A 23,038-nucleotide genomic window follows, 5' to 3' on the forward strand; every position below is an offset into this window, starting at 1 on the left:
TTTCAGTTACTCCGCATCATCACCATTAAATATTATTTCCTGCATGAGTAACTCGGAGGCAATGGTAACTTATAATACTCTGAAATCTAACTTGGTGACTAAATTTTCCCTTAAATTGGTCAACACTTCCTCTCAATATTTGTGGATTGTGCTTCCTACTGACTTAAGACACTTTATAGAAATTGAACATAGCCCAGACAAAATTGAAATTACAACAGTGGCATTTTCTCCCGCTATCCCTGTCTGGTAGTATTTGTTTATTTAAGACAATCTTTTTTCCTAAATGGCTTTGTATTGAGTTGCTACCTATTTGAGTTTCTAAAAAGGTGTCTAAATTTCTATGGCGGGGAGAAGATCAAGGATAGTGGGAAATCACCTAATAGGGGGCTGGAGAGAGGGAAGTTTAGGTTTTCCCAATCTGGAAGTTTATAATGCATTTATTGCATCATATTAGAGACTGGCTCTTTGATATTGACATCTACACCCTTTTGGAGTTTGACAAGCATTTGATCTCTCCATTACAGTTAAATAATTTTTTGCATGCTCACATCTGCTTGCTTCCCAAACTTGTAAAAGCTAATACTGTTTTCTCACCTTTTTGGAAAGCTTGGAGGTACTTATGTGACAGACTAGACCATACTGAGATATCCCCCTATCTACCAATACAGGGAAATTTGGATTTTTCTCTGGGCATACAACATAAAGCTTTTTCTGATTGTGCTCTTAAGTGAATAACATAAATCCGACATGTGGACCTGAGGAAGGGGTCATGCAGTCTTTTCAAAGCCTCTAGCATATGTATGGAATGGATTGTAAAACTCTTTTTGCGTATTTCCAGTTGAGGCACTATGAGCTGCTTTAGGGTTAGAGAATCTGGCTAATAATTTTTTGTACCCAATTAGAGGACTTTATAAAAATGTAACAATTTTGGAGAGGATATCAATTTCTGTTCTGTACAAATCAATACTTGCATTCTCCCCTCAGTTCAATTATGGATCTTTATTAGCTAGATGGACAAAGAAGTTAGCAGTTAGTGTCACAGAAACACAACTGCATTCTAGTTTTAAACAAATCCTAGATCCTGTGTTGTGTGCTGCTCTGAGAGAGATGCAATAGAAATTTCTGAAGCGGGGGTATTATTCCCTCTCCCGGGCATTTTGGGCTACGTGTTCTGTTACCGAGATCTGTCAGAAATGTAATAGTGACAAGGGTACACTAAGTCATTATTTTTGGTCTTGTATAGAAATTCACAAACTTGGGGACAGACTCCATTATTTTCTTGAAGCTGGTATTGGTCAGGAGATTCACTTTACACCAGAGAGGATTCTCTTCGATGTTTCAATCTAAGAGTAATGGGACAGGGTACCAGGCTCTTCCTTCGAAAAGCATTTTTATGAGGGAAAAAAGTCATCCTTGGGGTTTGGATGTTGTCTGAGGCAACCTCCCCACCCCCCAATTTGCGTATGGAGGAGCCCCTTTCACCAGTTGATATTAATGGAAAAGTTGGCATCCTGAAGCTCTTTCAATTGCCAAATAATTTTCTTACTTACAAATCCTTTGCCCCAGAATTCAGAGTTAGGTAATAAATGATTTAAGAATTTAAACATCTCTTGCATGACGATAGCCATGCTTCATTTTCTATACTGTTTTCTTTTTGGGCCCACAGGTGTTAAGTTTGGAGAGAGTGACTGTGGTGGGGTGAGGGATTTTGCTACTGACTTGTATTATGGATATTGCACTATAGGGAGAAAAAGAGGAAAACTCTGGAAATGTCTCATTGTAAGAAGGTTGTTTGTCGTGCGTAAGAGTTAATGCAAATTATTCATTTGTATGATTTGTAGGGTTGTTTCGCATAATAAATAGTTTTAAATATCAATTCAAGGAAGGCACTCAGCATGACCTGCTGTTACTTTTAGAACTGGGCCATTTCAGCACAAGTTGGTAAAGCACAAACAGCATTTTGGACACTGCAATTGACTAAACACGGGCAATCATAGATGCTGAAACAGCAAAAGCTTCATCAGCTGGTTTATTAATTTGCCTACATATAAATAAAGGTCAGCAAACCTGTTGTAGGTGATAGCTTTTGATTGGACTAACTTTTTTAAATTTTTTTATTTAAGGTTTTATTGAAGACACAGAAGTTTTTTTTTATGTTTCTACCTTTCTTACAACAAGTTTAATATGTGATTGGACTAACTTAATGCTAGTTTTTAAGAAATGTCACAAATGTATCAAGTTAGTCCATAAAAACATTTGGCACCTATAGTGTTCACATGCAGTCCTGCCCGGGATCCCAGTCCAAGTTTTCAGTGTGAATTTTGTTTCCTGGAGAGCCAGAGTGATCCGTCCAATGTTTCACTGAAGACCAGAAGGCTAGGGGGCCAGGCAAGAAGTAGCAGAGCAAGCAAGAAGAACAAAGTGCTGCCTTCAGAATCAAAGGAGTTTGCTGCCTGTGTGTGAAATCTGCATCTGCATCGCCTACAACCTGTTTGGTGAGCTATGTTTATGTGTATCCAAGTGGTCTAGCATAGCAACCAGACTGGTTTATCCAATTTGCAGAAAAGTGATAAATGTCTTCCACTGAGAAGGTACACAGTGTTCCAGCACTGCTCTATACTTGTGGACAAAATACAAAGGCATGTATCAGGCTGTGGAGAAAATGGTAAAGAAGTCCATCAGAAATGGGAGGAATACCTAGGACAGGGCTTCCTAAACCTGTCCTTGGGATCCGACAGCAAGTCGGGTTTTCATGATATCCACAAAGAAAATGCATGAAATAAATTTGCATATCATGGAGATTTTGTATATGCAAATTTCTCTCATGCATATTCATTGTGGATATCCTGAAAACCCGACTGGCTGTGGGGTTCCAAGGACAGGTTTGGGAAGCCCTGTCCTAGGACTTAACATTTTAGCTTCAAACACAAATGCAAGATAAAGCCGAGAACCGATAAGCAGGAAACTGATATAAGTCCAGCAGCTAAAACTGGGCAGAACCCTACAGCTAATAAATAAGAAACAATGCAGGGAACATTCACTCGCCTTTCAATAGCTTAGGCCAAGTTATATATGAGAAAGCAGAGAGGGAGCAATTTTCATTTCTCTTTGTAACTACAGAGTTCACTGTAGCTGATTTCCCAATCGGAAACTATGCGGGTAGTTCCCCTTTGAAAACTGTCTATAAGGTCCAAGGTCCACGCTGCACCTGTAATTTGTGCAGACAGAATATGGCTGGAAAAAAACAAATGCACGCAGCTTTGAAAACCAAATCTACTTGCATTGTTTCCCTCTCCGCCTCCCGCGCCAATGCATAGCGGAAGAACCTCTAGTCACATTGCCGGAGGGTGTTTTCCAAAAACAGCAATTTCCCCTGGGCAGATAGCTTTGAAATTTCTCTTCACCATGTACATGAGTATTCCCAAGCACAAAAAGGATTATTACTCTGTTTGGGCTGAAATATTTTTGAGAAACTCTTCACTTATTTTCCAGTTTTCAACATCTCCTTTCACAAAGCCAGAAATCATGACAAAGAGGAGAACCAAGATGTTGACAGCTGTGAAGACTTTATTCACCCACGCAGACTCCTTTACTCCAAAGGATAAAAGACCTGGAGAAAGCAAATAACAGGTTTTTAAAATATTGTGAGTATTTTATTTTGCACTAAAATACTTTAAAGACTAAAAATATGACAAATAAACATTACTTTAGACATTCAAATACTGATTACAGCTTTTTATGTAGTAAGAAATCACAAATACTGATTGTTCTAATTAATGTGTTTTCCTTATTATCATATTTGAAAATGTCAGAAAATCCCATATAAGAAATAAACTCATCAATGAAAAAGACTCACTGCAATTATATGTGTCAAGGGGGTCATTCATCAAATCACATTAGGGTTTTATCGCAGGCATTAGCTAGGGCCTTAGATAGGTGGACATTAGCCAGGCAGGTGTTAGCTAGGCAGGCATTAGCTAAGTCAAGAGTACATTGTACAATTCTCATCTTCATGTACCTTTCATCACTTCAAATCACATAAAATCTTCACTGATGGTAACTGTTCTGTTCATACGTGTCACTGTGCATGTAAAACTGCCCCCCCCAGAACCCATCCCACCCCCCCCCCCCAAACCTCGCCCCGAGGAGATAGTGGCCCTCCTTACGGTGGTATAAATAGTTGACTATTATGTGTGCCTCCCGAAAGGCTCTTTCTCTCCCTCTCTCTCCCCAAAACGTGATTTGCCATATTTATCACAAATCCCGTTTCACAGGCATAACACCAGGAAAACAGGGTAGTTATTTCTGGCATTAAAACGTGCATTACTCTCTCGCACGGATGCCAAGCACCCCTCATTTTAATTTACTTGTCCCAGCTGGGAAAAATGTTTAAATCTGCATATGCATCTTGCGCTGCGTTATTTATCACGGGCATTATGGCGTTATCGTGGGCGTTAGGGCCCTAATGCCCGCGATAACGCCCTAACGCGATTTGATGAATGACCCCTTTAGCCAGATAAAACTTAACTGGCTAACTTTAGGGGGATATTCAGAGCGAGGCCTCATCACTTAATATACCCGGCTATGTTAAAGGGAGCCAGATAAACTTAGGACTACTCTGTGGCTTGACCAGAGTCAGACCCTTTTTGTGTAAGAAAGGAATTACTCTGCACTTTTTTTCTCAGTTTAATGGGAAAACATCATTTCTTTTTCAATTTTGGGCTAGACCTATATCATAGGTTTTCTGGGAAAAGATTACATTTGTTTCTAGCTTATATATAGATGGACCTATCTTGAAAATTTGGTTGCTGTAGATTAAATTTTTCAGGAGATAAATTGTACATAGACAGACAAGCAAATACATAAAAAAATGTTCTTCTTTTTAGAAAAAAATGCACTGAAATGTAACCTGGGTAGGTGGGCAGGAAGAGTAGTCTAGAAGTTAGAGAATAAGATTTTGACTCAGGAACAATTTTTGAATACATGTTCAAGGATCAATGTAACCACTGACTCTCTGTGTTTGCATGGATATACAGAAAAAAAGCTAACATAAAATATATAAGTGATGATCTTTTTATTAGACTAACATTTCAAACTAACATGGCAGCCACACTACTTTATCTGAGCTTGGATATGTCCTTTAATCTCACTGTTGCTCCAGGACAGAGTTAAAATCAAGGCAAGTATCTTAAACTGTTTTTTTCCCAGTCAACAATTAAGGGCCAGATGTACTAAGCTTTTTTCCCCCAATATATACAAAAATAGGAAAACCTTTTAGCACCTCTGGCCCTAAGTTAATACTGCAGCAGTTTTTTTGTATACAGTCTGGTACTTATGTATTTACATGGGCATGCTCCTAGGTGCAAAAAATATATGCACACATGAGTCAGTGATATTTCAGGATTGTTGACACAATTGTCCAGCAGCTGTTGATACATTATCAATTGTTGATATGTTATCCAGCAAGTTTTCTGATGATGCAAATATCACAGTACAGGAGTAGCCAACTCCAGTCCTCAAGAGCCACAAATAGGTTTGTTTTTTAGGATATCCACAATGAATATGCATTAGGTAGATTTGAATGCACTGCTCTCATTGTATATGTAATGGCACCTCAAGGCTCATTACCATTAAGCCCTGGGTGAACTTCTTTCAGTTAGTATAAGTTAGTAATTAAGGGGAGGCACCATTCATGTACAACTCCTCCCTTTGAGAGTGCTGGAATAGCCAACCCCTTGGGAAGTAATACAAGCAGCTCTCTTCTGAGAGTACAGAGGGGTGTTGGAGATTTGTCTTCACTGATTTTTGGACTCACTGGCTGGCTGGGTTTGTATCCTGGGTGTGTGAGAAGCCGATGAGACACCTGGGTGTTGCTTGAGGTGAGAGCACGAGGAACCCTCTCCTTGGGGGGCTGGGATAGGGAAGAACTGTCCCTCTGCAACCTCCTGAGGACAGAAGTATGGTAGCGCCCCGCTGCAGAGAACTTCTGGTGTTTGGATCAGTTTGGGGGGATAAGAGAGACATTTTGGTTAGAAGACCTGGGAGGAAGAGTTTTGCTGCCCCTTCTTCCTGCCCTAGTAAGGAACATCAAGAAATGCATGTTCCAGTGGGATCCTTGTCCATCAAGGATTTGAGAGAGAAAAGAGAAATCAAGAGAGACATTGGAACACCATGAGTAAAATCAATATCAAGTTGCACGTGAATGCCGTGCCTGAAGTCTTCTTCCCTGGGAGAGAGAGAAATTGGGGACTGTGAGCAAGGACAGTGTTATTCAATTTTCTATCCAGTTGGAAGAAGGGGGGTTTCCATCCAATCCAGGATACCCCTGCCCACTTGGGATCCTCATTTATCCAAATCCTGGATGGTGAGGGTATCCCTTGTCCTGGAGAAGAAAGAGACCCTTGCACAGATACAGAGTAAAAACTGTTAACAGACCTCTGGGGGAAAGGAACTGACGTGAACTGTGCTAATTAGCATTTAAAATACAACTTCAGTAAAGTTTGTTTTTGGACACTCGCCCGAGTCTCCAGTGTTGTTTATTGGGCACTCACATCCATCAGAAAGGACAAACATGGTATAATGTTCCCAGGGAAAATAACTTTGTCACCCCAAGCTAGATTATTCCTCCCCCACCCTTTCAGTAAAAGAAACCACTTTCTGGAGAAAGAGACTTGTAAAGGAGAGTCTGAGGTAGCTATTAGTTCCAGAGACAGAAAAATCTTTTATGGTCCCACTGGAGTGCAGTCAGCTCCTTGGGATGGGGTTACAGATACAAATAAATACATGGATAGCCTGAAAACCTGGCCTTTCTGTGGCACCTGATGACTAGACTTGGCCACCTCTGCCATGGCAGTTATTTATGCCAAAGCTTTATATATCATCCTCCAATTGCCATTAAGCAAGTGGTCCTGAACAAGGTCCTTGGGTATTCACCAACCAGTCTGGTTTTCAGAATATTTATAATGAATATGTATGAGTTATATTTGCATGCACTGCCCTACAGTTGCAAATATATCTCATGTGCACACAATGTGGATATCCTGAAGACCAGACTAGTTAGGGGATATACAAGACTGGGTTCAGGACCATTGCACTCTCCAAAACATCCACTGTTTTACAGCTCTGTTTTCCGTACATTTAGGTTTATTTATAGTAGTTATTTTTTTCATTTTAAACTACTAGAAGGTCAATATTCAGAGGGGGGGGTTTCTGCATAGCATTTGAGTTAGCTGGACAAACCCCAAGGTTTGAAAATCTATCCCCTTTAACTGGATACATTTTATCCAGCTAAGTCATTAACCGTATAAAATGTATCAGGATAAGTGGGGCGCATTCCGAGGCAGAGTTTAATTTAGCCGGATAATTTATCCAGCTAACGCCAATATTCAGAGTTTGCTGAATAAGTTATTTGGCTAAGTCTGGAAGTGCCTTAGAGCAGAGTTAAAGTTATCTAGGTATGTCTACCTGGATAACTTTACCTTAACTGGCTATACTCTAAGTATATAGCTAGTGAAGTACCAAAAAAGAAAAAAAAACTGAATCCCAACTCCCTCTCACCCCACTAAATGCCTGACAGTAATGTAGGGTATTGCACCTAGTCTCCCTCTCCCCTCACCAAACCTCCCAAAGAAAAAGTAATACAGCTGTGGGCCTGTCGGAAAGTGATTTTTGATGACCAATATTCTCTTTATTTCTCTTGCTGGGCACATCACAAGTCAGTGCTTCCCAAGCCAGTCCTGGAGGCTCACCTAACGAGGCCAATTTTCTGGATAGTTACAATGAATACAAATGAGATAGATTTGAATACACTGTACATGCTGAGAGCCTTGTAAATAATATTTATTTATTTGTTGATTGCTTACAACAGTGCTTCCCAACCTTTTTTCTGTCGGGACACACCTGACAGATTGTTCACACATACGTGACACACTGAACACATGATCGTCGCGGGGCTAAATGTAAACATATTCTCTGTATCTACAGGAAACGCCTTGACCCCCCCCCCCCCAACAATTGATGCAGAACAGAACTAGGACATTCCCCGTTCAATTTACCATACAAAAAAGGTATTTCTGGTGTCATCTCATTAACAGCAACATAAACACTCTCTCCTACCAGGCACAATAGCTTTCCTTATGAAAAAACAGTAATTTACCACCAGTGCATGTCCTACTGAGAAAACACAACAAATAATATTGATATAAATGCCTACATGCTAGTAAAATACCTCACCTCGATCACACACATAGAATCGACCTTCGCCAAGTACAGAAAGACCGCAAATTACAAATATAGAGAAAGAAACTGAAATGGTAACAACCCTACCTATGAAAAGGCAACACTATAAATATTTAACCAAGCCCTAAACACCAATACACCGACCTGACCAGTCTATTGCTCTCACACATGTTTTCTCTCTCTAACTTACACACAGTCTCAATCACTCACATTTTCTCAAACACTTACACACACTTACTGGCTCACTCTCTCTGTCTCACTCACTCACTCCCACCCTCAGCACATAGGGCAGCTACAGCACAAGGCAGTAAGAGAGAAAACATGCGTGAGAGCAAGGGACTGGTCAGGGAGGTGACCGTGTGTGTGTGTGTGTGTGTGCGTGCGTGTGAGAGAGAGATTGGCCAGGGAGGTGATGAACAACTAGTCAGTTACAATTACAAAAATAAAATATTCTCTGTTAAAATAAAAGAATGTTTCTAAAACACACAGTGCCCTTTGAAACATCCTTACATATGAAAACAAACACTAAGTGGATAGATTTTGGGTTTCTAGCAGGGGCTATTGGACATGAGCTCTCAGTGAGCTTCGGAGTAATCTCTTGCAAGCACAGACTTCATCCAGCATTGCTATGGGAAAGAAAGTCCCCAGGATCCTCTCTCCTGCAAAGTGGCTTTGGCCCAAACTCTTAACTTTGCTCATTTGTACTTTTGCTTTTTAAGTTGAGAAACATCTAATTCTTTGGCCTCCTTCTCTTCCATTGCTTCTGTGGGAAAATATCCATGAGTACAGCGAGTACCCACGAGTTCCCCATGTGTGATATTTACTGCTCAAACTCTTTATTTCACACACATCGCAATCATTATTCATTCATTTAACCAATTTCGGGTTTCCTGTTCTCCATATTTCAGTTTCATGCAAACAACTTTGTCACAATCAAACTGTGAAGAACCTGTTAGAGCAGTCTGCCGGAAAGAGATCGTTAAAACCTGGGGACGTCTGTACAGTTTGTAGGGCTTGCAAGCTTAAAGTCTGGGTGGTGACGTCGCCCAGCCTTGCAGAGGAGCCTGCATTTCCCCCGTCTTAGCCTCCATTGCTCCTTCCTGAAACATCGCCCATGCTAAGCGGTTTTTACCGCTAGGGTGGCCACTGCCTGCTTTCGGAGCAGACAGCCAGGTTCTCAGGCATCACATGCAGCATCCGGTCAGAGGCACTGACCGGAAGCTAAATATCCGCAGCAGCAGCAGCAGCAGCATGGCCCTTTCTTCTTTCCACGTGCCCAGTAAATATCGCTTCCTCTTCTGGGCTGCAGGGGCAGGAAGAAGAAAAGGCCATGTTGCTGTTGCCGGCTTCCACAAACACTGCTGCCGTTCTACTCCAGGCTTGAATGTGCCAAAAGCATGGGCTAGAATGGCAGCAGTGTTCATTGAAGAATTGTGTGCTTCTCGCTGGGGTGAGGAAGGGGAGGGAAGAGCAGCGGGAGACTAGGAAGTGCACGATACACCTGCCGGTGCTTGGTGTCACACTGGTGTGTCACGACACACCGGTTAAGAACCGCTGGCTTACAAGTACCTAAGCAATTTACAAGTGACATACATCATTAAAAACAAACAATTGCAAACTACAAATTGGAAAACGAAATCCATAGTCTTAAAGCAGATACATCTTGATGTGAATCCCTGCTAAAGTACATATTCAAAGATTTGTTGGAATAAATAGATTTTTAATATCTAACGTAATATCTCAGGAAGAGAGTTCCAAATATTTGGGGTTGCCACCGAGAAGGCAGACTCTCTGGTTTCAACCAGGGCTGTCCAGGAGGCCACTTTGTGATGATCTAAGTGCTCATGTTGGATTGTAGACTCTTTATAGAGCATTAGCCAAAAGAAGTGAGTCCATCTTCAATACCTTGTGGACCATCATTGTGATTTTAAAGATGATCCAATGGTGCACAGTCAGCCAGTGTTAAGTCCGTCAAGATTGGAGTAATATGTTCTTGACTGCTTTTCCCAGATATGAGGCGGGCAGCTACATTTTGCAGAATCTGCATCACCTTCAGCTTATTATTAGACATTCTTTTTAACTTGCCTTCCAGGGGAAGCCCTGATGACTTGCACTTTGGCATCTTGCTTGATTCCAGTGCTGATCGGTCAAGGAAGGTACGGTGAACTTGCTCATACAGCAAGTTTCTCTGTGACTTATTCATATCACTCCTGTCTTAGGACTGATCAGCGTCAGCGTTAATATTTATATTAATAAATGGACAGGTGGTTAGAACAAAAGCCCAGTTGCTGCATGTACTGCTTTGTTTACATAAGCCAGATTTTTTTTTTTTTTTTATCACAGAGACTTGGATCCTCAATTTGCATATCTGTGTTATTAAGCAGATAACATAAGAACATAAGAAATTGCCATACTGGGTCAGACCAAGGATCCATCAAGGCCAGCGTCCTGTTTCCAACAGTGGCCAAACCAGGCTACAAGAACCTGGCAAGTACCCAAACACTAAGAAGATCCCATGCTACTGATGCCAGTAATAGCACAGGCTATTCCCTAAGTCAACTTGATTAATAGCAGTTAATGGACTTCTCCTCCAAGAACTTATGCAAACCTTTTTTAAACCTGGTTACATTAGCTGAACTAACCACATCCTCTGGCAACAAATTCCAGAGTTTAATTGTGCATTGAGTGAAAAAGAATTTTCTCCGATTAGATTTAAATGTGCTACTTGCTAACTTCATGAAGTGCTCCTTAATCCTTCTATTATCCAAAAGAGTAAATAGCCATTTCACATCTACCTATTCTAGACCTCTCATGATTTTAAAGACCTCTATCATATTCCCCCTCAGCCATCTCTTCTCCAAGCTGAACAGCCCTAACCTCTTTAGCCTTTCTTCATAGAGGATCTGTTCCATCCTCTTTATCATTTTGGTCGTCCTTCTCTGTACCTTCTCCAGTGCAACTATATCATTTTTGAGATGCGGTGACTAGAACTGTACACAGTACTCAAGATGCGATCTCACCATGGAAAGATACAGAGGCATTGTGACATTTTCCGTCGTATTCCCCAATCCCTTCCTAATAATGCCTAACATTTTGTTTGCTTTTTTGACTGCCACAGCACACTGAGCTGACAATTTCAATGTATTATCCACTATGATGCCTAGATCTTTTTCCTGGGTGGTAGTTCCTAATATGGAACCTAACATCGTGTAACTTCAGCATGGGTTATTTTTCCCTATATGCAATACCTTGCACTTGTCCACATTAAATTTCATCTGCCATTTGGATGCCCAATCTTCCAGTCTCGCAAGGTCCTCCTGCAATTTATCACAATCCACTACTCTGAATAATTTTGTATCATCTGCAAATTTGATCACCTCACTCATTGTATTCCTTTCCAGATCATTTATATATATATTGAAAAGCACTGGTCCAAGTACAGATCTCTGAGGCACTCCACTGTTACCCTTTTCAACTATGAATTACTCCTAGTTTTCTCAGCACAGGAGTAAGGATCGTGGAGGACACCTCACAAACCTCACAAAAAGGCCAGTCTGGGGTCTGTGTATGAAATTCTTATTTCTTCAAAGATTCTTAATGATTGTCTCATTTACCAACCTCTAGGCCTTCTTTCGTCTAATTGTTCACCTTTTTTTTTTTTTAATCATGATGAGTGTGAAGGCTGACTTAAAAAACATAATTATAGGTGATTTTATTCTTCATGTTGCAGTTCATCCATTACCCCTTCAGACAAAGCTATTTTGAAATGCAAACCTAATAGTAATGAAAGTTGCATGGTCAGATCACTTTTTCTTGTAGTTTATGCATCCTTCTCATGAATTAATTTCTAATGCTAATCCACATTCTAAGACCACTGTAAAGAGAGCTCACTTTGACTGAGATTTGTTGGTCCTGACTTTAGATCAACTAGAGTTTGCTAAAATAAATACTGCAGTGGAAAAATGGGAATCTACTATTACTGAGACATTAGATGGTATCACACCTGGACAAGCATGCAAATTCTCCGCACTAAACATGCAAAATGGTTTACTGAAGATTTGCATATTATGTGTCATCTTTTAAGTAGGCATGAAAGGCAGTAGTGGCGTTCCCAAGCATCTGAAGCCTTTCAAGCGTCTAGGTCTTAGTTGGAATACTATAGAAAACAATGTGATTTAGCAAAGAAAACTTTTCATTCAGCTCAATTGTGTAAAGCAGGAAAGAATCTGAGAGACCTTTTCGTCTGTTACAAGAAAATGTTAATATATTTTTTGTGATAGTTTCATTAACTACTTTTCTCAGAGAGTGGCAAACATTTGCTCCACTCTTCCTGAAGGTAATTGTTGGGCCCAAAATGCTTTAGAACATATAAAAGCAACATGGGATATATTTCAGGAAGCTTCTCAAGTTGAATTGTCTCAATTAATATCAGCCATCTTGTTCATTGAAATCATGCCACATCTCACTATTGAAGGGACTTAAAAATCAAATTACCCCTTCTCTGGCCATCACCATTAACCTCTCCTTAACAGAAGGTACTCTGCCTAAGTCATTAAGGCATGCCTCTTTTCACCCGATAGTTAAAAAAAACCCCAAAGTTGGACATGTCTGATCCAGTGAATTACACCAATGTCCTCGCTCTCGTTTCTTTAAAAAATTATTGAAGCTGCAATATTGAAACAACTTGACGAGTTTTTACAAGATCATCAAGTATTAGATTCCTTCCAATTCTGCATCTGTGGGGACATAAACACTGAATTTTTACAGTTATCCACTGTGAACATGTTCAGAAGGAGCTTCGATGGTGGGCAGAGATTTGTGTTGGTCCTACTGGTCATCTCTGCAGCCTTTCACACCATTGACCAATGCATTTTGTTATACCAATTACGTGAGTGTGGTATCTCTGGCAATGTACTTAATTGGTTTAAATAATACCTCGCAGAGAGAGCCATTGGCTCTGACAGCTCTGAATGGCCCATAACATCAATCGGGGTCCACCCTTTTTTTTTTTTTTTTTTTTTATTTAAAGTTTAAAGGAGGCCGAAGCAGTACAATGAACATACAACCAAAAATGACACATACCATCACTAACTTCCGTCTCCCTCGTTTTAACATGGTGGTTAAATGAAAACATGTTAGCAGAGTAACATACTCATCGACCAAGATTGGCCCCGGATCCCCCCCATTACCCCACCCTCCCTCCCCCTTCCCTCTCGACAGCAAAATACTATCCGGTGTTATAGGACTTTACATCCCCCAGAGAGAAACAGCAGAAAGTAAGAAGGATCAGTTGTAAGATAAAAAGCATAAGACCACCCGTCCCCCACCCCAGGTTGCACGTGAGCCTCTGCCCCCCCCTTCTCCAACAAGGTCTGTTCGTCATTGTCTAAAGCTCAACTGATAGCCTCAGAAGGCCCAGACGTTTGGACTGCAGCTCTAGACCAGTCCACAAACGGCTGCCATCTCAACCGGAAGCGTGAAAGTTTCTTCTGTTTAATTGCCGTTAAATGCTCCAGATGCTGAATCTGTGTCAGCTTTGTGACGACTTGCTGTCTCGTTGGTGCCTTTTCTTGTTTCCATGTACGTGCGATCAGCGATCTGGCTGCTATTAAAATTTGCGTGAGTAAGTAAAAATGTTCATATGACTCATTTGTGAGTTGTAAATTTAAAAGAAACAATGCTGGTGTTAGTGACAGTTTGGTGTTAGTAATGGATAAAATCAAATCTGCAATATCCCGCCAAAACACAACAATTACAGAACAAGACCACCACATATGTAAATAGGTGCCAATCTCCCCGCATTTCCGCCAGCACCTATTGTCCCATTTAACAGAAAAGGTATGCAACTTAGAAGGAGTAATATGCCATCTATATAGAAGTTTATACCCCTGCTCCACTATCTGAGCCGAGATAGAACTCTGCTTAATCTGTAGAAACCCCTCCCTCCAACAGGAGGTGCCTCGAAGCTCAGGGATATCTTCTTCCCATTTCTTAAGATGAACAGGCAAGTCCGGCAAATCCCCATTTAATAACAAATAGATTTTGGAGATAACTCTGCCAATGCTGTTAGCTTGGTCACAAAAGCCCTCGAACATGGTTTTGCCCTGCAGTAGCTCTTGTTTCACCGTATGCTTCCCCAAAAAATGTTTAATTTGAATATAAGAATATGCATCTGCAACCGTAAGGTCATATTGAAGTCTTAAATCAGCAAAGTCTCTGTATACTCCGCCATTGAAAACCTGTCCCAAAGTTGTACACCCCCCATCCACCCACCTCTTAGCCACTCCCGCTGATTGACCCGGGGGGAAACCTCTATGAAAAAAAATGGGCGTACTGTAAAAATAATGGCGATGACCCACCAACCTAGACTTCCACTTATCCCACACCACCAAGGTATGTTGCACTGTAGGAATCTCCCATTCCAGGTTGGGTCTGTCTTTCGTCTGGAGCCACATATACGGACCTGGACCACTCCCCCCCACCAGGTCTCTCTCCAGTTGAACCCAGCGCTTCCCCTCGCCATGAGTGTGCCAATGAACAGCCGCCCTCAATTGAGCAGCCACGTAGTACCAAAGTAAGCATGGCACTCCAAGTCCCCCTCGTTGTCGGGGCAAGAAAAGAACCTCCCTCCGTACCCTAGGTGGTCTATGGCGCCAAATAAATCTCATGAGCTTCCTTTGCCAGGTGTGGAGAGCATCCAATGGAATAGCTACCGGCAAGGTTTGGAAGAGATAATTGAATCGTGCTAGAATATTCATCTTCACTGTCGCTATCCGCCCTAACCAGGATAGCCCCAGCCGTTCCCACGCCTGTAGGTCATGTAGTATTTTAGGCCATAAACCCCCATAATTTAGCTGATATAAAGTGTTGAGATTCGGACTTATTTGAACCCCTAAGTACTTCAGGCTATGTTTGACGACTTTAAATGGGAAAAGCTGATGTATGCGCTCAAATTGGACCTCCGAAACAGACACATTGAGCAGTTCAGACTTATCAGCGTTTAGCCGATATCCAGATACCGCACTAAAACGCTGCATTTCCTCCAGAACCCCTACCAGTGACTGCTCCGGTTCAGACAGAGTGAAAAGGACATCATCAGCGAACATAGAGAGCTTATACTCTTGGTCTCGTATCCGTAATCCATGAATCGTGGCGTTAACCCTAATGGATGATGCCAAAGGTTCTAGATATAGGGCAAATAATAAGGGTGAAAGAGGGCACCCCTGGCGAGTTCCCCGCTCAATTTGAAACGTTGGGGAGTACCCCCCGTTAACCTTAATACAGGCGTTAGGGGTACTGTATAACGCCATGATCCAAGTAGTAAAGTTGCCCCCCAACCCCAGCTTATCCAACACCGCCACCAGATAGTCCCAATGGACCATATCAAATGCCTTTTCAGCATCGACCGTGAGCATGACCATTGGTATATGTTGTTCCTGACCCCACCAAATGAGATCTAGCACTCGTCTCACATTGTCTGCCGCCAATCTGCCTGGAACAAATCCGGTCTGATCCGGATGTATAAGAGAGGGAGCTACCACGCCTAGCCTGTTGGCCAGGATCTTAGCTAAGATTTTTAGATCCAAATTGATCAGGGAAATTGGCCGATACGACCCACATAGGACAGGGTCCTTTCCAGGTTTTGCCAAGATTGTGATACCCGCTTTATTAGAGTGTGCTGATATTCGCCCCTCCTGAAGTAAAGAGTTGAACGCCTTAGTCAATGGAGCTATAATGATGTCTTTTAGCTTTCTAAAAAATCCTGCCGAAAACCCATCTACTCCCGGAGATTTCCCCATTTTCAGATCTTGTATCGCTTTGCCCACCTCGAATTCAGTGATATCCTTATTGATCATATCCCTGCGCGCCTCATCTAACCGGGGGAGATTGATGTCCGCAAGGTACGCCTGAATATCTGTCAGCGTAATATCTGGTCGCTTAGAATACAACTGCTGATAAAATTCAGTAAAGCGCTGTCTGATGGCCATATTTTCAGTCAGCATCCTACCCGATGCATCAGCAATCTTAAGGATCTGATTCACCCCCTGTCTAGCCTTTAATCTTCTTGCCAACAGTCTTCCCGCCTTATTCCCCCCCTCGTAGTGCTCTTGCTTCACTCTATCCAAGTGGTGGGCGATGAGACCCAAGTCCAACTGCTCTAGGTCCTGCCTCAACATTTTCAGTTGCTGTCCTACCGCCAGATCTGGTTGTCTTTTATTCTGCAACTCCAATTTCCCCAGTTTGCGAAGGATCTCAAACCTCCTACGTTCCCTGTCTCTTTTAACATGTGTGGCTAGAGCTATCAATTTACCCCTGGCTACCGCTTTAAAACAGTCCCAGACCCCCATGGGAGAAACCTCTCCATTATCATTGTCCGCTAGATATTGCAGCATATCAGAGCGAAGGCGGAGCACCTCCCTTTCATCATCCAATAAGCTTTCGTTAAGTTTCCAAAATTTATCGCCACCCACATCCCCTAACCCTCGCAAAGTAAGCCCAATCGCCGCATGGTCGGACCACGTGCGGGCCTCTATACTAGCGTCGGTGACATGATTGACCAGTCCTCTATCTGTAAGAAACAGATCAATTCTCGAGTACGACTGATGTGTAGCAGAGAAAAATGTATAGTCCCTCTCAGTAGTGTGCAAATGTCTCCATATATCTACCAAATTCCATTCCTTCAGCAAAGCCTTCAGGCTACGTCTATGTGCTTTTGAGTATGCCGAGCTTCCTGTGCTAGTGTCTAAAGATGGGTAACAGGGCAGATTAAAATCACCTCCAATCAAAATTAAACCATCAGCCCATTGCCTTAGCACTGCCGCTACCTGAGTAAAAAACGAGCCTTGGCCCGTATTGGGGGCATATATGTTAACCAATGTATACAGCTGATGTCCTATTTTGAATTTCAGGAGCAGATATCTGCCCTCCTGGTCTCTTACTACAGTTTGCACATCAACAGTCAAATTTCTGGAAAATAAAACCCCGACCCCTTTATATTTCCCACTTACAGTAGCTGCGGCATAATACTGAACTGGGAATTCGTGAGAAAGCATAAGTTTCTCGTGGCGCTTTCTAAGGTGTGTCTCCTGGCATAGTAGAATATCTGTTTTAGCTCGGATGGCATCCTGCAGCAATCGCTTACGCTTATGAAAAGTTTGCAACCCCTTAACATTCCACGAGAGAATTCTGATATTACTAGCCATGGCTACCAGTATCATCTCTCCGTCTGATCCAGGTAGGTCTCTCCTTATCCTCCCGTCCTCCCCCTCCACACATTACCTCTCCCCTCCTTCCCCCAGTGCCAAGTAAAAGGTCCCGAAACACCCTACTCCCCAACCCCCCCTCTCCCCCACCCCCCCTCCCCCCCTCCCCCTTTCCATGCAAAGTGGGAATGACTGCACAGAGGCCCGTACCGGGGCCCCCGCCCGATCTCTTACCAACCAAATAAACCTGTAAAACAGTAACAGCTTCGATGCAGGAGTTAGTAATATGCATGAATATGAAAACGAAAAGGAACAAAAAGAGTCACCATTTGTTTGTCCAGACATGCGTTACCCCTCCAGTGCGAAGGAATGGATCCACTATAAACAAATGGAACAAGAGAAATATGCCCTCCAAAGCTTCAGCCACAAGTCCCTGAAGCTGGATTATCAAAATCTTCCAGGAATAACAAAGACTGTGAAGAAGAGATCAGCGTGGTGGGTCTGAAGAAGACGCTGATCCCCCCGAGTTACGCCGCAACCTCTTGCCGCCGGATTGGACCCTCTGCCACCGATTAAGCGTGTCCCGCTTGTCTCTCCCCTCAGGTGAAGCAGCTCTCGCGTTCTCCAAGACAGGCCATCCCGCCGTTAGCAATGCTTTCTTCGCCTCCTCCACTGTCTGTACTCGCACAGCCGTGCCCTTCACCGTAAAGGCTAAACCAAAAGGGAACAGCCATTTATATTTGACCTCCCTATTACGCAGGGTGGCTACTATTTCCTTGAACTCCCTGCGTTTTCGGATAGTGTGTGCAGACAAGTCCTGAAATACTTCCACAGAGTAACCTTGCCATTGAATGTCTTTTCTCTGCCTGGCGCAGGAGAGCACCCTTTCTTTTGTCTGGTAAGAGTGAAAGCACACAATGATATCTCGGGGGGCGTTTCCCCTGGGTTTTGCTAGAGCTCTATGTGCTCTGTCAAAAATAATCTCTTTACACCCTTCTGGGGGGTTATTATTATACAATAGCAGTTCACATATGTCTTTTATCACCACTGCGCAATCTGTATACGCCTGCTCTTCCGGCACTCCTCTGAATCTTAAATTTCCACGGCGGGACCTGTTCTCCAGGTCATCTACCCAGGATCGCAACTCACAGTTAGAGGCTTGCAAATCTTGAACTTCTTTTTGCAAGGCTTCCTGCCGGTCCTCTATTTCCCCAATCCGCTGCTCTGCCTCTCCCACCCGGCCGCCGAGCACCTCGTGGTCTTGGCGGAGTTCTCGAATGATGTCTTTTATTTCACCCCGCAGGGAGGACATAGCTTCCTTCATGTCCCCCACCCACGTTTGAAAGTCTCCTCTCGAGGGGGGAAGCAGTGCCGCTTGCTCTTCTGCCTGCTGAAGCTCTAAGTCAGCTGTCTCCCGCACCTCACCGCCGCCATTTTCTGCTCCTTCCTCCTCCTCCAGAGCAAGGCCAGCAACCCGCGGTTTTAGCGGGTCGTATGAAAAGTGCTTTAAATCAGTTAATTTTCGCCTCTGCGCCATCCTGGTGTTCTCAGCACTAAACGCTGCGTCCCCAGCCGATTCTATTGGCAGTCCTGCACCGAAAAAGTATATTTGTGGAGATCGGGCTCCGGAGCTCTCCTCTTAGGCAGCCAGTTCGGGAAGTGACGTCACTTCCTCCGGGTCCACCCTTTTTTAATATCTATTTGGCCCCTCTTTGCAAAATACTGACCAGGTTCTATACAGGATACTGTATTTACATGGGCGACATTCAGCTTTTCATTCTCATTCATCCTCCTTGTTCTCCATTTTTGGTCTACGGAAGTTAGGGCACAATGGGTTGGCTCTCAATGTAAAGAAAACTGAGGACATGGTTTTGCAGAGATGTCGTAAGACCAATACTGCAATTTCTGATTTAGTTTTGAGAATGTTAGTATCCTGATAGTTGCAGAAGTTAAAAGTTTAGGAATTATTTTGACCAAAGAGCTTTCTATATTGTCCCAGATTGCTATGGTTATTAAGTCTGAATATTATAAACTTCATCTGTTAAAGAAGATTGTTACGCACCCCGTCCGCGCCGGCCTGTGCACGGGCCTGCTCACCTTCCTGGTTCCACGGCAGATCCTGCGTTGGCCTCCCTAGCAGCAGCTGCGAGCTCTTCCAAGCCTTGGCGTCCCATGTTGGCGGTCGCTGGGCCTTCCACTAGGCATCGGGCCTCACGCCGGAGCTCAGCATCCTCGGTGGCATTGGCCATGCCCCTACGTGCAGGTCCTAGCTCCGCGGCGTGTCCTGATTGATTCCCTGATATAAGAAAGTCCCTGCTTGTACTTCCTTGCCTTGGCAATCGGGTTAGTGTCTTGTAAGATTGTCACTGCGTCTGAACCTTGTTCCAGTCTTGTTCCAAGTCTCGTTCCAGGATCCTTCTGTTCCTGCCTTATTCCTGCTTCCTAGATCTCCAGCGTCCTCCTGTTCGTCCATTCATCTACCCAGGTAGTACCCTCGGACTGTCTCTCTGGTACTGACCTCGGTCTGCTCCTCGACCTGCCTGCCTGCTGCCTGCCTTCTGACTCCAGTCTACTCCTCGACCTGCCTGCCTGCTGCCTGGATTCTGACCTCTGCCTGCTCGACCATGTCTCAAGGTTCTGGCTCTGTTCCTAGCCTTGTCATCACCTATGCTGTTCTGGTCCTCCTTGCGCCACCTAACCTCCAGTCTTGAACCTGACTGCGCTCCCCTCCTGTCTGTGGGCATACCTGACTCTCATCTCTCCAGGAGACCCTGCGAGGCCCACCTAAGCAAGCGGCCCGAGTCCCTACAGGCTCCTCTCGGGGGGACCTCGGGCTTCCAGTGGTGAAGCTCATCCTAGCCTCTGTCTCCTCCAGTGCTCCGCCCCTGGGGGCAGGTGCTTCCTGGTCCTTACCAGGGAGCCGTTCTCCACTGCTCCAGGACAAGGGTCTACCCACGAGCGCAACAAAGATATTCTCAAACAAGGATTTTGCGATCTGTAGTCCAGACTATGATCCTCCCTAGCCTGGACTACTGCAATAGTTTGTACATTGGTTTACCCACATAGCTTTGCATGCCCTTCAGCTGCTGTAAAATTCCATCATCGGTTAGTAACTGGATTGAATAAGAGAGAACACATTTCACCAGCCTTACAGGATTTGCATTGACTTCCCGTTGAGATGAGAATCCTGTACAAGATGGTCTGCTTAGTCCTTAAAATGATTAGTAGGGAGACTCTGCTGTGGATGAACACAAGGCTTCATATCTATAATCTATCTTCTAGAGCATTGAGGTACTCATAGAGAGAGCTTCTGGAGGTCCCCTCACTGTGCAATGCACGACTGTGGAGACTTATGAGCGATCATTTGCAGTAGCTGTTTCTGAATTATGGAACAATGCTGTCAGTTTCCCTATGACTAACAATTTGTGTAAAATTATTCAAAAGGTTGTTAAATACCTTTTTGTTTCAACTTGCTTTTTCTGATATTAGCTGAATTATTCAGAACATCAAGGTCATAACCAAGTATATCTTTTGAGCTGTGATTTGTTTCTTTGTTCTGAGATATATATATATATATAAACAACAAAATACACTCCCAGTGGAGTGGTATATAAGCACATATCAAATTGTCACAAAAGATCCTCTTTTTATTAGCATTTAGAAAAATATCAAAAAACATTCATATTACATTTATCATTGGTAAAATACATGTTATTTATTCCATCAGTTTTTCACCACAATTCTTAAAAATATCATACTCATACACACTCATAAACCTTATTACATTCATAAAAACTCTTCCTATACATGAGAGATGACCACATTCAATCTACCCACAATTAGATCGAATTTCACAACAATATCTGTTTTATGTCTTATCTCATCAATTCACATATTTGATTACTCAATTCTCTCTTTGATATAAAGCCCTCCTTAAATTCATTTCTGTCAAATAATCCATAAATCTTATCACCAATCCCTCCTTAACCCCCCTTTTTTTAACCAATCAATCCCTCGATCTTTTTCACATTAACCCGTTCTAGACCTCTCATGATTTTAAACACCTCTATCATATCCCCCCTCAGCCATCTCTTCTCTAAGCTGAAAAGTCCTAACTTCTTTAGTCTTTCCTCATAGGGGAGCTGTTCCATTCCCTTTATCATTTTAGTTGCCCTTCTCTGTACCTTCTCCATCACAACTATATCTTTTTTGAGATGCGGCGACCAGGATTGTACATAGTATTCAAGGTGCGGTCTCATCATGGAGCGATACAGAGGCATGATGACATTTTCCGTTTTATTCTCCGTTCCCTTTCTAATAATTCCCAACATTCTGTTTGCTTTTTTTACTGCCGCAGCACACTGAACCGATGATTTCAATATGTTATCCACTATGACGCCTAGATCTCTTTCTTGGGAGGTAGCTCCTAATATGGAACCTAACATTGTGTAACTATAACATGGGTTATTTTTCCCTATATGCATCACCTTGCACTTACCTACATTAAATTTCATCAGCCATTTGGATGCCCAATTTTCCAGTCTCACAAGGTCTTCCTGCAATTTATCACAATCTGCTTGTGATTTAACTACTCTGAACAATTTTGTATCTGCAAATTTGATTACCTCATTTGTCGTATTTCTTTCCAAATCATTTATAAATATTTTGAAAAGTACGGGTCCCAATACAGATCCCTGAGGCACTCCACTGCCTACTCCCTTCCACTGAGAAAATTGTCCATTTAATCCTACTCTCTGTCTTTTAGCCAGTTTGTAATCCATGAAAGGACATTGCCACCTATCCCATGACTTTTTACTTTTCCTAGAAGTCTTTCATGAGGAACTTTGTAAAACGCCTTCTGAAAATCCAAATATACTACATCTACTGGTTCACCTTTATCCACATGTTTATTAACTCCTTCAAAAAAGTGAAGCAGATTTGTGAGGCAAGACTTGCCTTGGGTAAAGCTATGCTGACTTTGTTCCATTAAACCATGTTTTTCTATATGTTCTGTGATTTTGATATTTAGAACACTTTCCACTATTTTTTCCCATGGATATATCCTATTCAGCCTCATTGTCTTATCTACTTTAAGTTTAGTTAGCTTCTAACTAAACACACTGTTCTGAAAATCCACTGAGATTTACTTTACTTTCAATCTTATTTGTTTTCATTTTATGTGTTCCTGCTCCATCCCCTTCCACAATGAACACCGAATAGAAATATTTTTAAAGCAATATTGCTTTCTCCTCATCAGCCTCAACATATTCCTCCCCTTCTCCTCTGAGTCTGACAATGCTGCTTTTGAACTTCCTTCTATCACTAACATATCTAAAAGGAAGTCTTGTCCCCCATTTTACTGTATTTGTTATTTTTTCTTCCAAATATGTTTCATTCATGCTCATCCTGAAAACCAGACTGGCTAGCTGTACATCCAGAACAGAGCTCCTAATTCAGCTGCTGTGTGGCTATTCCAGTTAGCAGGGTAAACTTATCCAGCTAACTAATGCTGTATATTCAGCGGTGCATATACCCGGCTATCTTAAAGTTAGCCAGATAAGTTAAATTGGCTAACTTTAGGACAGCCCTATGGCCTG

At 42.6% G+C, this 23,038-nt stretch overlaps 1 protein-coding gene across 5 annotated transcripts in view; it reads right to left on the reverse strand.

Annotated features, from left to right (window-relative positions):
* Window positions 1-23,038, reverse strand: part of SLC7A2 (solute carrier family 7 member 2) — a 300,155-nt gene that overhangs the window by 72,528 nt on the left and 204,589 nt on the right. For all 5 annotated transcript variants that reach the window (XM_029587078.1, XM_029587087.1, XM_029587093.1 and 2 more), the window contains one exon: window positions 3,445-3,610. In XM_029587078.1, the coding sequence (XP_029442938.1) occupies window positions 3,445-3,610 (166 nt within the window). The remainder of the gene's footprint in view (window positions 1-3,444; window positions 3,611-23,038) is intronic.

Source organism: Rhinatrema bivittatum, chromosome 1 (genome assembly GCF_901001135.1).
Source record: "Rhinatrema bivittatum chromosome 1, aRhiBiv1.1, whole genome shotgun sequence".
Lineage (NCBI taxonomy): Eukaryota > Metazoa > Chordata > Amphibia > Gymnophiona > Rhinatrematidae > Rhinatrema > Rhinatrema bivittatum.